This window comes from Morone saxatilis, unplaced genomic scaffold, assembly GCF_004916995.1.
Source record: "Morone saxatilis isolate NCDOM2014 unplaced genomic scaffold, NCSU_SB_2.0 Contig1, whole genome shotgun sequence".
NCBI classification, from domain to species: domain Eukaryota; kingdom Metazoa; phylum Chordata; class Actinopteri; family Moronidae; genus Morone; species Morone saxatilis.
The window spans coordinates 10,876,831-10,891,749 of NW_023339651.1; the positions used below are offsets into that span (position 1 = coordinate 10,876,831).

The 14,919-nt window shown below is 40.1% G+C and overlaps 1 protein-coding gene across 1 annotated transcript in view; it reads left to right on the plus strand.

Annotated features, from left to right (window-relative positions):
- The window catches only part of svild (supervillin d), a 42,906-nt gene that overhangs the window by 6,970 nt on the left and 21,017 nt on the right, over positions 1–14,919 (plus strand). The window contains exons 2-4 of the mRNA XM_035669552.1: positions 5,887–6,398; positions 11,449–11,483; positions 14,681–14,736. Coding sequence (XP_035525445.1) covers positions 6,028–6,398; positions 11,449–11,483; positions 14,681–14,736 — 462 coding nt within the window. The 5' untranslated portion in view covers positions 5,887–6,027. The remainder of the gene's footprint in view (positions 1–5,886; positions 6,399–11,448; positions 11,484–14,680; positions 14,737–14,919) is intronic.

Genomic DNA, 14,919 nt, shown 5'->3' on the forward strand with positions numbered 1-14,919 from the left:
TTTTTTTTTTTTTTTTTTCATATCTTGCAACTCAAAGTCAGGGAAGAGTTGAGTCATGTGAATGAAGGGCTTTGGCCATGTTGGATAAACACAGCCCTCCTGTCAGAATGAGCCTTTGAAGCTCTCTATTAATGGAGGCCTGTTTCAACAGGATGAAGTGTTGCGAGCCTCTACAATTGCAATTAAAACTTAATTCTGCCAGCAGTTGCAGGCAGGGTATTTAAACTGCCTTAAGTGCTGAAAGATTGCTTTTTAATGAGGAACACATTGGCCACTCAGTATGTGGTTGATTGTTGTATGAGGGTGGCTTAAAAAAGAGTGACCCACCCAGCTGTCTTCTAATGCATTTTGGTTAGAAGTCAGTGCTTAATGTACAGTATGTGGAAGATGAGAGTTATTGGATTAGGGACTGGTGACCCATACTCAGGCCTATCTGCTTTCAGTGGTTGGTCACATGACCTGGTTGCAGTCATATACACCCATGCACACAAACATCAGCAACATAATGTATCCTGTACAAATCACAGGACACACTGACAATACTTTGGTGATTAGTCATTGAGCAGAATAGAGGTAAGATTGTATTGTTGTGTCTTTCTTTACACTGCAACATTGGTAGGGATACGCATTATGTGACTAAACCTCAAATCAAGGAAACTACACTTTGGGAAGTCACTCAGTTACCCTGAGCATTGCCTCTGCATTGAGGGTATTTCCGTCTTTTGTTTTGCTCCTTTATGGTCCCTGAACTTGGCTAAAGACTCCCCAGAGCTGTACCAGCTGAAGAACTTTTCTTAAAAATGGACATCCAGTCTGTCTTTGCATTTCATGCACTGGCACCTGGTTTTCTCAGTGGAGCAAAGTTTCCACTCTCCACCCTCTTCCCTCAGGAAGAATGTGTGTCAAGAGCTGGCTGTGTCTTTAACTGCCTCCTCTCTTTTTGCACAGCAAAGGAAAGTTGATGTCTTACAGTCTCTCTGATGCTTGTGGTAACTTTATGTGGATTCCTGAAGGTTTACAGTGGCAAACCTTTGTCATAATACAAAGTGTTGGCGCTGAACAGATGCCTTGTGTGTGTGTAGTGTGAGTACAACTTTACAAAGGTACATTTAAAACCTAATAACTGTCAAAAAGCAGCCAGCTTCAGGTGTAAATCTGTACAAAGTTAAGAGTTTCAGATAAGAAATGATAGAAGATAAAAAGACTGGGAAATTCCTTCAAAACTGAAACAGTGTTGACACATTTGTACAGTAGTTTGTCTGCCTTTGGTTGCTAGCTCTATATTTTCCATTAGTACTGTGATGCCGGTCATTAAGTTGATGACTTGTATAGAGCTGTGGGTTCTGTGGTAAAAGAAAGATCTGATGTCTTTCATACAAGCTTGTTTGCTAAAGAGAGCATGCATATTGGACCTGGCCCAGAGAAGTGGCCAGGTTATCATTTCGGCTATACAAGCTTTACTTTGGCTGTTATTAAAGCCACTGAAGTTTTATACAGTCAAGAAACTTTTCCCATGCAAATCCATTGTTTATAAGTAGGGTGTAGCCTGCATTCCTGTGCTGTCCTCCTGTGTGGACAGTATTCTGAAAAAATACACAGACTGGACTACAGGTCAGCTTTTGTCTTTGAGGCAGCTTTCTGTCCTGCTCTTGTCTTGGAATGAATCAGTGAGTTAGGGCTCCCTATGGATTAGTCTGCCAGGTATTATTTTCCCATAATAAGCCTGTTTCCTATTGCTTCATCCATGTATATAATGACATCAGTGGGCTATGAGTAACAATGACATAATGAAATTTGACTGGATTGTCTTTAGGTGCTTTAGTTGACTCACCTTTATCAAAAAAGTTATACTAAAGTAAAACACCAGACACTGAGAATATAATTCTATTAAACTACAGTGAGTAATTCCCACCCCAGAAAAATTGTACTGTGGCCCAATTTTAAAAAAAAAAAAAAAAAATTGATTGATAGCATAGCATTACGAAAAACACACATTGTATCTGCTGTAACACCTCCTCACTACGTGTTGCAATTGAGGAAATGTAAAAACTGCATAGCAAAGAGGTCTAAAGTGTTTGCTTAGAGTAATGCATACATGTCTAAAATATATAGANNGTTAAAATAGTTAGCTAAAAGTAATCTATAAAAAATATAAATATAAACCTTGACAGTTTAATTTTATGAAGTATGTAAGTAATAGTGTTAAATAACATCCACCAGGGTGGTGTTGATGACGGGGCTGTGGGTGGTGCAGTAGACAAAAAAGGTTGGGAACTACTGAACTACAAGATTCATGACAGATAAAAAGGGCAAAAAGTTTGCTCACACATTTAAAACTGTCTTTGAACTGTCTTGGCTGTTTCAACTTCTGCATTTGTAGTATATTGCATTTGTTAGTAGGTCTAGAACAGTTATTATGTAATCTAAAGTAACTGCTTATAATCATTGGCTGTCTTTGCGGAGAAGTAAATATTTAAAAATGGGATCATCGTGGAGTAGTAGTAAGTGGAAATGATGGCATTAAATCTGATACTGTTTGAGTGCAAAGGGGATGTCTGGCCGTTGAACCCATTTAACGTTTTTTTTTTTTTTTTACCCATCGTCATCTCTCAAGAGAGTTTTGGATATTCGCCAGGCTTATGAGTAACATTTCCTGAACAATCAAGCATTATGAAGAAGGATATGGGGCACGGTCAGGAAGTGACATACTTGGCCTTTGTTGAGACAGATCTTCCTCTCGTAGCTAGTAACAACTCCCAATGGGCAACAAAAGGTCAGAGAACACTCTAGTGACTGGAAACCGAGGACTCTTTGTTTACATGCCCTAGAGGAGCAGAAATAATATTGCCAGAATGAATTAGCAGGTAGGACTGGTATAACTGCATACTGAGCGAGACAGATGTGCTGTCGTCAGTAAAAACAAAAGCCATGCGTATGCTCACATATTTGTCTTACATTCTGTCCATCAACAAATCAATTGTGATAAATGTGACACTGAGCGCCTTTAGGACAACCACCAAAAAAAGCTCTCTTATCCATGTCAATCTAATGCAAATGGAAGTTGATGTTTTTCCCCTTCCAAAACCACCTTTCCAATCATGTAATGAATCAGTACTGGCGCATTACATGTTATTCAGAGCCCTCCTCGTGTGTTTTGGTGCTGCACATATCTACTTGCTCCACTGGGTATTTCTGAAGAAATAACCATAAATAGGTAAAGACACCTTGGGGTTGTTTTGGCAGTGTAAAACGCCTACCAAAACAAATATTCTTGGTTTGCATTCACATGATAGGAGTAATGATTTTTAAAGTATGACTCACATCTGTGTGTTCAGTCCCCCTTGTTGCTTAAAATAACACAAGCAGCTTCCAAACAAAGCAGTCTCCATGTTCTGGGTCTCCACGGACGAGCTTTAGCGTACTGTTTAGCACTCCTTTTATAGGTAGTGACCTAGGTGAATTATGTAAGCGTGTGCATAGGCCTGAAATCAACATCCAAACTCAGGATCTTTTTTGCCTTCATAAGGCAATTTTCGGGCTTTGGAGTGACATTCAGTTCAAACTCCAACTCTAAGATTGATCAGGGAGCATCACAATTTACTGCTGCCTCAGCCTAGACATGTTTTGGTATTTTGTGCCATGAGTATTTCATGGACTTCATAAACAAAACAAGCCTCATCTTGAAATACTCAACTTTTTAACTAGAGCTGCAACGATAAGTCACTTAATTGATTTCCACTATTACCTGCCAACTATTTTGATAATCAATTAATTGTTTTGAGTAATTATTCCCTATTAGTTCCCTTAGTCCTCTTTGCATTGTGAACAAAACAAGACATTTCAGGACGACCTTCACCTTGGACTTTGGAAAACAATGATCAACATTTTTTTTTTTACAGATTTCTGACATTTTATGGACCAAACAACTAAACGATTGATTGAGAAAATGATCGACAGACAACCATTAGTTGCAGTCTCGTTTTTAACCCTAGAGCAGAACTTCAGCTCTTTAACACCCTTTTCTTATTGAGTTGTGGAGGTCTTAAAGGCTCGAGTCTGGCTAGTAGTGGATTTACCGCTACCAATTGATTATGCCTGCATATTTAATAGGCCATTTGGTTTTCATATTATGCAATAAATTCCATTTTAAAAAGCTCTAGCCTCAAATAAACCTAGTTCCTAGAATATGTGCTAGTTTCTTTTCTGGCTAAGTTTAATTGGCTATGGATACTCGTCGCTGGACTAACTGGAATAGAAGTGCTGATTTGTTAATTTAACAAACAGATGGTGGATTTTTCCTACGTAGTTTAGAGCATACATTTCCCAGAGTATAGGTGTCTTGGACATCTCCAGCCTCATAACAAGAAGCAGACAACATGTAATCGTCCAACAGTTACAGTTTATGGGTAGGATACAAAAATGTACACATGGGAGGCACTGTTTAGCCTGGCACTGTTATGTTAGGTGGAGGAGGGATAGGAGAGGTCAAGGTGAAGACTGACACACATATACATATCTCCCAACATATACACTGATTTCCTGTGTAATATTTCAAAGCCATATACTTTTAAGGGGGCCAAGAGTCCTGATTCTGGGTTGGTTTTATAGCCCAGCAGGTGGTCAGGGGTCAGAGAGGGTATACTTGAGATTTGTTCAAGCTTGTCATCATTACAGAAAAAGACTCTTGGAGTCAGCTCATTTATTCCACCTTACGACCACACTCACCTCTCTTTTCCCTCTTGCCTTGACCCATTATTCCCTTTCTGTCTTTCTTCTTAACGCTCTCATTACTAACATTGTCCAGACACAGCGCTCACATTTATATTTTCCCCATACCCTTGTTCCTGGCCATAAATTTGACCACCAATGTGCTGAATTAACTCATGCCCTATGATTTGAGGGATATCAGGGGGCTACTTTAAACCTCTGCCCCTCTCTAATATAAATATACCTGCTTTTATTCAACTTTCTATTCTCCTTGGCTCCCCAAAACATTGTAAGCACATTTGTGCTTTGAGAAATGTCTGTGGAAAAGCCCCTGTGCTGGGAGTGGAGCAATCAGAAACCATGCACACATAATGTTTATTGCTGTTGTCAGCTGGCGATGCATTTAAGTGTTCTTAAACCTCTGCGTCTGAGCCATGTGTGGTTTGCTGCTCTGTGAAAACTTAATGGAACAAAATGAGCTCAACCCAAGCTCCTAATTTTTTACCTCCTAAATTTAACTCACTCTGTATTGAAAAGTCAAAGGATATTAAATTGCGCAATTTTTTTATTGTGCTACATGTGAAAAGGAGATGTTAAACAGATAATCCTTTCAGGGACACAAGAGGCTGAAGCCTGTTCCAGCATGCATTGCTTGAGAGGTACACCGTGAATAGGTTGCACATCTATACCACATGTAGACAGACAAACACATTCACACTTCAGGACAGTTTAGAGTTTCTCATGCATTGTGTTTATAGTAAATACAGAATCATTATGGGGTGGGATAATGTTCAAGAGGTGATTCGCTCTGGCTCAAAGACTCAGCTTTGTAAGGAATAAAATGGGATGAAGATGTTATGTGATGTGTGATTCCCACTTTCCTCTCCCTTTCCCCTCCCTCTTCCCAACTGGCTCCAAATGAGTCGATGGAATAGAGGTTATATGAGAGTCTCACTGCGGTGGTCGGCTGTCTTTGTGCAGAGTTGGCTGACATCATTCTCACAGGGGGTGGGGGGTGTTAGCTGGGGCAGGGCAGGGCTTGGAGGTCTACAGCTGAGCTAGCTTCCTGTGAAAGCTGGAGAAGTATATATCTTGGTTTTACACAGTTTTTAAGTGCCTGTCATCTGAAATTCTCCTCAATCATGATGCACTAATGATGTCTTCCTTTCTTGTTTGCAGCACTGGGATGATTTTGATGGAGTGAGACATTGCTGTCAAGGGAAATCTACAAGAAAGCTGATATCTAGGTTAGGACAATTGAAGTAGCAACTTGGAATCTTCTCACCTGCATTCGAACCCTGAACTGAATTGAACTGCATAATGGATGGAATAGACACCTTGCAGAGCTCGGCCCCAGAGACCAAGGCTGAGCGAATTGCTCGCTATAAGGCAGAGAGGAGAAGGGAGCTTGCCGAGCGCTATGGCAACACAGATGAATTCACCTCCAAATATGTCCGCAGGGACAGGAAAATTGTCGACACATCCGAAACAGTGTCTTCAGAAGCCAAGGAGAAGGTAAAATGTGAGGATAATGGATCAGAGCAAACTTATACCAGGAGGGGCCTCAGGAATAAAGTAGCAGAACCTGCTGATGAGCCTGCCCAGGAAAAAGAGGGTACTACTCAGACAGACACAATTTTGTCCTCTAAATCAGAAGCTGTCTCCTCCAATAAGATGCCCTCTCACTTCAGGTAAGTTTATTCACATTGTCACGAGATAAAGATAAAGCACACCTCTGTTGCCTGTTGTTTGTGCAAGACCAGTCAGAGTGTTGTGACAGAAACTTGGCCAGAGACATGAACCACAAAGCTGCCCAGGCATGGAGACTCAGAGGGCTGGTGCAAATGGAGCCCAGGCAAACATCTCAGGAAAAACATTTATTATTTAGATATTCTTATATGTATCTCAGTTTGGACTCTAGTAATAGTACAGGCAGAGTGCTGAGTAGCCATTCAGTCTATACACACCCGACTTACAAGTAAATCTTCTTAAACGTGGAGCATAATGTTCAGATCAGTACTAACCGTAATTGAATCAAGTATAGGGGTTCTTTTCTGTGACATCCCTTGATTTAGAGAACCTGTGCAGTTTAGCTAGTAAAGATGACTGTTAGATTACTGTAAAAAAGGCTTGCTGGCTCCTAATGAGTGAAGAGGAGGCAACAAGTCGGCACATTTGGAGAACACTTAGTGCTATCTTTGTTTGAAGTAAACATGGCTGCTAACATTTCCAAAATTGGCCATGTGTGCAAGCAGAGGACTGCCTCATTTATTTTGCCATGGTATGTTCTGCACTGATGACATGCAAGCAGCTTGTTTTGGTTCACTTTACAGTGATACGGGGGGGGGGGGTACTCGAATTGTTTAACACATCTGAAAATAACAAACTGGATTGTCAGAATGACTTCGAGGAGATTTCTCAGTGGTTGCCAGGAATGTTCTTCTGAGATTTGGACATAGATGGAGTAAAACATGACCAGTCTTGGGTTTGGGGATGTTTGAGCTGTAATCAAGCTGAGGATGTTGCTGTGTGCACATAGTCAGACATGTTTGTTCTTGAAAAACAGCCTGAGGGAATGACGATAGACAGAAGAAGAACTGAGATGGGCCGAGTCTTCAGATAATGTCAAAAGATTGGGGCTTATTAGGGTAGGCTATATTGGGCTCTGCCAGGTTTGCATGCCCTGCACTTAATGAAGCAAGACATCTTGACAGCAGTGATTGATAGCTTGTTAGATATTATGGACCAATTACTTTGTAAGATTGGGAAAGACATGTTGTAATAGGCTGGCAAAAGAAATGGAGAATATTATGGAATGTTTCAGCAAATCTCAGCAAATCTCAGTTATCAAGTGTTCTACTACTAATCTCTCATGGCAAAGCTTTGGTTTAATTTTTTAATATGAGCACACTTATGTCAATAATGTGTTTAGTCAATTTTGTATTAAAAATATGTTTTAAAAAAAAGTATTTTAAAGCAACATTTCTTCATTGTGGATATGGAGGACATTTTGAGAATGTGAGAAAAGAACTGTTTTCATACGGCGTCAGTTTACCACAGCAGAAGGAATATTTGAAAAATACAGAGTAAAGTCACACAAAATGTTATTGACTACATTCCACATTACAGACAGCGGGTTGACGATTGATGTGTTTGTCTCGCATGCCTGTCACGTTAGCTACTAATCTTGTCAGTTTTGTTATGACGTTAGCTGCATGTCACAGTCCAGCTGTGCAGTCTCGTGCGCAGGCACACTTATTCAACATACAAACATACACAGAGGAGGCTATATAAAACCTATTGTTATTACCCAATCACTTGTCAGCTAATCCCCATAAATTAGTGGTATATTTACGCTTTGTTTTTTCACCCATCCTGTCGAAGGATCTTTACAGATCATTCTGAAATGTATATTAATATACTAGAATCATCACTGAATCTCTCTGGGCAACATGTTTGTGCCTGTTACAAGAATAGCATAAAGGAAACTGGAACTCAGCTGTTCCTGTGATAATGAAAACTGTCTGTCAACAAGTTTATCAGCCACAGACAAGAATCCTTCCCTTTGTAATGCTACAGCTGAAGGGTGACATTCCAAAGCATGAGTTTTGAGACTTAACAATTACTGTTTAAAACTCAGTCTTTTAAGAAAATACAGATTCTGCACCATCCATTACTTGACTTGTTACTCGTTAATATAAATGTAATCTCAGCTTTCTGGTTGCTTTAATCTCATATCAAAGACACACAGATCTACAGCCTTGGTCTGGTTGGTAGTGTTACTGAACTGTAGTAAGTGCACTGTTTGTACAAATGTGATTCTTTATCTAATACATTCTGTATGTACATATACTTGCAGTGCGTCATGAGACATCATCATACATTTTGATAATTTTGACAAAAGTAAGATTATGGAGTTGGGAAGATTTATTAAATTAACTGCACACAAAACTGGAGATGAAGCTGTTTTAAGTATCAATACTTCGATACTTATTCAATACCAACATGTTTAGAATGATATAATACTATTATTCATTAGTATAAAATGTTATGCATGTTACATAATGTGCGATAGTAAATACAGTTGATTCGTAGAAGATTTTATTCCCTTTTTTTAATCTATAGTGTGAATGGTGTATTGTAATATTTTAGGTTTGATGTTGTTAGGCATGTCGTATAACACCAGTAATTGTGCTCCTGGCACGTTGGGGTTAGCCAGTTGAATTATAAACAGGACTGAATGGGATTTAGGCTAATTATTGTTTACATTGCTGAACCAGTACCTGCCGTATGAAGAACCAAGCTTTCCAACACATGAGCGCACAAATTAGAGACATTAAAATGAAATCTTTTAACTACGCCACAGTGCTGATTATATCCTTTCTGTAATGGTGCTTCATCCGCTCTCCCGTTTTACTGTCTCACTTATTGCTTTGTGTGTATGACAGAATTGAAATGAGCAAAAGTGAGGAAGTTTACTGTAAGTGTTTGATTAATGGCTCGCCTGCTTTGATTTGAATGTGTGTATAACTTTTCCCTCTTCAACTTCCCCCATTGCTCTGTCTGTACTGCTGTTGCTCTCCATGTCCTCTCTCTGCACTGCACTCCAATCTTCTTCTCTGGTTAGTTTTTATGGCAGAGTATGACCGACTCGTGCATCCCCTCCTCTTTCAGCCAGCATTAAGAATGCGGGTGGGGTTGATGAAGTGTCACTGAGCGCTGTGGTTGCAGACGAAGGTGTTCGAGAACTAGGTGCCATCAGTCACTGAGATCTCCATGGTCTGCAAACACTCTTTCTAGTAGCTGAACGTTGCATATTGTAATGTTTTACCCATGTGGCTAAAGTTAAATAAATTATGTGACACTGTGTAATCATTTACAATTCCTGTCTATATCACATAACCACAGTTTGCTCTGTTTTACATTCCTTTAATTATTTTTACACCTACATCAATTTGTGATCTTCCATCTCCAACTACACCAAATTCACACACCATAAATACCTTGGCCAATCATTCCCCACTATATCACAAATCTGTACTGAGGCGTGCCAGCCCAAAACTGTCAACTTTCCGTGGTAGCCAAACCCAAGCCCAAAATTACTCATAATAATATACTGCTGTAAATATTACTTTTCAAAAGTGTTTTGGGACTCAAACATGACACCAGTCCAAAGAGAAGTCAGACAATATTGAGTCATATCCAATATTTAGTTATATTTTAGTTTTTTCCTACATAATACAGCTGCACAGTCTTTACTAAAAAGGCCAGTATACGCCATCAGCAGTGCATGTTGCACGGTTGGAACACCTTTCCAACATCTCAATTCGGGGGTCACTGTATTCAACAAATTCTGTAATTTTTCAACATTCTCACCCACTTGGGTGACCCACCCACACGTGATTGGCCATGTGTGTGGAGGCGAGAGAGTAAGTAGCGTTTGAACTTCTTTTTCTAGCTCTCTTTTTACATTCTCAAACACAACTATTTATGTCTACTTCTCGTATGAATGTCTTCCAGGACAGACTGTCTGAAATGATGTGCCATTATCCCCATATAAGTAAAATATTGTGTCTCACTCCTCTTTATGATGACCAGCTTTTTACTTCGCCTCAGTGTGTGGCCTTTTTGAACAGCTATAAACACTTTTGCCCTCTGTTAGCATAACCTGATCCTAAGTTTCACAGCTAAATAACTCAAGAAATATAAACTGTATCACTATAATAATGGATTTAATGTCCTGTAATATGTTGCATAATATGAGGTTTGGTTCAACTGCATTGCTCACGGACTGATTGTGATATGGTTAATTGAAACTTCTTTCTGCGCTTTGTTTATTTTGTGCACTCCAGTTCATTTGCTCACAGCGTTGCATGGCTGCACTTTTAATGGCGCACAGTGCACTATATCAAGGCAAACTTAGACTTAGACTTCTCTTTCCTTGCCACAGGGCCATGCCTAATCTTCTCTGTATATCTGTATACCTTTATATATATATGCTAAACAGCCTCTACTTAACGCTGGGGCTCGAGGTTTCCGCCTCCTAAAAGGAAGTTTTTCCTTGCCACTGTAGCCAAGTGCTTGCTCATCATGGTGGGAATTGTTGGGTCTCTGTTAATAGTTTTGTAAGGAGTATAGTTAAGACCTGCTCTATATGAAAAGTGTCCTGTGACTGAAATGCATTTTGTATAGTGACTGTATTTAGCCAGTACAGATCCAATCAAAAAATGCTTGCCATCATATCCCAAAACCTGCAGATCGGCTTGGGGCCCATCTCCCCTTATTCAGTAACCTCTGACCCATCCCAGATGTCCACCACGGTTCTCTATTGTGTCTAAAGCAGTCATCTCCCCTCCTCCTGTTACATCATCACCGCTACCCCACAGGCAGCTGCTGTCCCCATCCATATTTAACGCCCATTACTTAGAGATGAATGGCTATCTTCAGATGCTACACAGTCATTGCTGTTTTATCACTGCCAACATGGGACTGGACGAGCAGCCTGAGTAAATGTTGTAGCATATCATACGAGGCACAGTAACTGGCTTTCTGCAGCTGCTGTCAGTTTGGTTTATATTGCATAATTCTTTTTAATGCGGCTTCAGTGTACATTTTTGGATTATAGTTATATATAAAGTCAACATATTTCTGTCTAGTTTGCCTCAATTGTAACAGACACGTAATTTCTGTCATCGCTTCAGTGTGTTAGAGAGTGACCTCATTTGTCTCTGTCTCTCCTAGGCTAGCGGAAACTGATGACACAGAGGAGCCAAAGGGTAAGACGAGCTCTCCACTTTCACTGCACTCAGCTCCTCTATTGTTCCGCAGACTGCTTTATCCCTGAACTCATTCAAGTTCTCTCTATTACTCAGTGTTCAAGGAATACTGAGCTCATTGCTGATGTCAGATCACCTACCTGGTTTATAGATTTTGGCTGTTTAAAACTCTGCCACTGAGGAGGAGTGAAAGAAAACAGATCTACCAATGTGTTTTGTTCGCTGTATAATTTGAAGTGAATGTTGTGCCCCAGGCGATGGTTTCCTTTTTCCAAAAAATAAGGGAGATAATGTTTGGCACGTGCCTGTAGAGTTTGGTGTGGGTGTGCGCTTTCACTTGTGTGTTTCTGCGCAAAGGTTTGATCATATGCAATTACTCTGGAAGCTTGTTTCAGCCAGCTCACATTATGAACTAATTTTGGAGCCTGCCTGCTATAGAGAGAAGAAAATGGCTAAGTTTACTCATGGGCTGCTGGCTGCTTTTCTGACTCGCATTCAGCCACCTGAGCCCACAGATTCTGTCCGTCTGTCTGTCTGTCTGCCTGCCGCCTGCATGTCTGTGTCGTTGGCCTCCTGCCTTTTCACCCATTGGTGGGCCGGCCTGTCTGTATGTGTTTCTCTGCGCATGTGTTTGATTTGGCCGTCTTGCTTTGTGCTTGCTTACTTGCCAGGCGATGATGAGTGAGTGTATTTGTGTTTGTGTTTGTGTGTGTGCTAGACGGCACAAGAGAAAGAAAGATAGTGACGGGGAGAATAGATAGGATAGGAAGGTCCCAAGAGCAAAACGCAGGGCCATTGCAGTATATCAGGAGGTTTGAAGCAGTGTTGCATAACGCGTCTTATTTACAGCGTTAACCAGGAAGTTTAAGATTAAGTCTTAATGATTCTCAAGTTTAATCAAATGAGGGGAATTAAATCAAATGAGGGGAATTACGTTGATGTTATGTTATATGCTAGTTTGCGTATCTGTTGCGTTTGACCTAGATTTTCTAACATACATTAACAAGCATACATATGTAAACGACAGAGCTGGTGTATCCATGTGCAAATAAATCAAAGGTTTTATCCAAACACTGATTAGTGTGTTCGACTGAAGTGCTTACTCACCTTCTGCCTTGGGTGGAGCTTTTTTCATTGCAGCAGCGCAGGTTCTTCCTTTTTTTCCCCCCAGTGAAATAAGTCTGATCTATGCTGAGAAATGTTGTGAAATTTAAAACAGTCACAAACAGTCAGTGGCTACTAATCATCTGCTGCATATTGTTAAAATATTGTCATAAAGTTAAAACCATGTTAACCTAATTAATTTTAATGGTTTTCTACAGTTTTACTTGACAAAATCATGTATATGTCATTGATTTAGACAAAAAATGTGATTCACAATATCTTGATGTGACAATATTGTGATTCATTTGGGAACAGAGTACGAAGTAACATTGAATACTGAAGATTTCCTTTGCTTTCGATAATTGATTATCTGTCAAACATGTCTGGTAGATTAACAGACTAGGGAGAAAAGGACCAGTGTATTTCTCTAGTTGGAGGACACGAGTAGAAATTCGACTAAAAAGACCCAAAGATTCAAGAGGAACAAAGGACAGTCAGTGTTCATCTTTATTCAAGATATGAGTGCGTGTGTGAAAGCAAAAGCGTGTGAGAGCATTGGCAGTGCATTCACATGGCTGATGGCGCTTCCTGTCCAAGCTGGCAGTGGATTCAGCGCTCTGAGCCAGAACGCCTCTCATGGTCACATCAAGGGTTTCCCCGACCCTTCAGCTATCCCACAAGCCAGCAAGTCACACACATAAACATTATGCAGAAATCCTTCGCTTTATGATTTTACACATTCAGAATTCAGCACCCAGTCTTTATAGTCTTAATGGGAGTTCAGTATGTGGCGCCTTATTTCTATTCGCATACGTGCAGACTCTGTTGGCCATTAAAAGGTCAAAGGCCCATCCAATAAGCTCTCCGCAGCTATAACTTGTCTTGACAGATGGATGAAAACACTTGTGGAGAAGTCCGTAAACTCAAGTGGAGGTTTTTCCATCTCTTGAGTTTTTCTTTTTTCTCTCTCTCCGTGTCTCTGGCTTGGATGTTAAATGGATGATGATGTAAAAAATATTGGATAGGACTCAAAACTGAGTGGAGTCACCAGTCTGCAATGCGTAATGTTTCATCACCTGAACTAAATCATGCTAAGTTCTGGACAGCAGGGGAGCTTGGAAACATAAATCAAAACTAGAGTATAATGGCCTCAACGGAACATTTTTGTTTCCATTGGAAAGGGGGAGTTTTTCAGAGACATTACTTGGATTTGTTTGTTCCTTTGTTTTCTTGGGAGGGGAATAATTTTGGCATGAAATGTCACATTGTAAAGGCAATAAAAACAGATTTCGAGTGGGAGAATGGATTTGAGTGTGCTGACTTAAGAAATTTGTGTTGTTTTGGAATACCATTAAATTTAATGGCTTCCTTTTGTTCGGATTAGAAGATAATATTCTCAGGGCTGTTTTTGATTAAAACAACTCCCATGAGGAATAATTCTCTTTCGCTCTCATATGTATTCACACACAATGTAATGGTATTCCTTTTTTTTTTTTGAAAGTCCATTGTTTCACTTTAAGCTCTGAATCCACTGAAACCATGTGACTTTTTCAAACCAATCCAGAGGCAAGGGAAATATCTCTACGTTAATTTCCTCTTCTGATCCAAAGACACATTGGAAGCACTGGAGAAGCCAATAAGGTTATATCTGGTCGCTTTTCATGTCTATATTTTCCAAGCCGTTATCCACAGAAAGGAAAACTTCCACTTGTGTGGCTCATCAATTTGAGTACAGCACCTATTGACTTTTAGTTATGTAAATGTTTGTTCAGGCATGCATTAATTTACCTGTTAAAGCTACCTTTGTGCATGTGTCTATGCTCCGTTCTGCCTTTTGCATGCAATTGTGTTCTTACAAAAAGCTAGTGTGTGTGGTTAACTATATGTGACCTCATCATCTCCCCAACCATCCACAATACATTATGTTGTGGATACCAAACACACACAGTCCGTCTTAAACCCTCATTGTAAGATGACACCCTGACTCATTATATGATACTACACTGGCAGAGTTAGGGTTAGGTTGTCTTCTCACTGTTGTATTCATGGTCAACCTTGTGCTGGTTTGTGTGTGTGTGTTTTATTCTTTTCAGTTGACGAGAAGCCTGTGGAATCAGCCAAGAGGACTTCCAAGATGTCTCTTTTTAAGGTATGGTATTTTAGGTTTGTTCTCGAACTTGGGGTTGGGGTCTTCCGGATAGCTGTGCCCGGTCACTGAGGCTAAGCTAGCGGCTCGATGGTCCGTAAATTCCTCCAATTGTATGGCCGCAGTGTCTCATTTTCTATGTCTACATATGTTAAATATAAATGATGCAACATGTGGTTGAGGAAG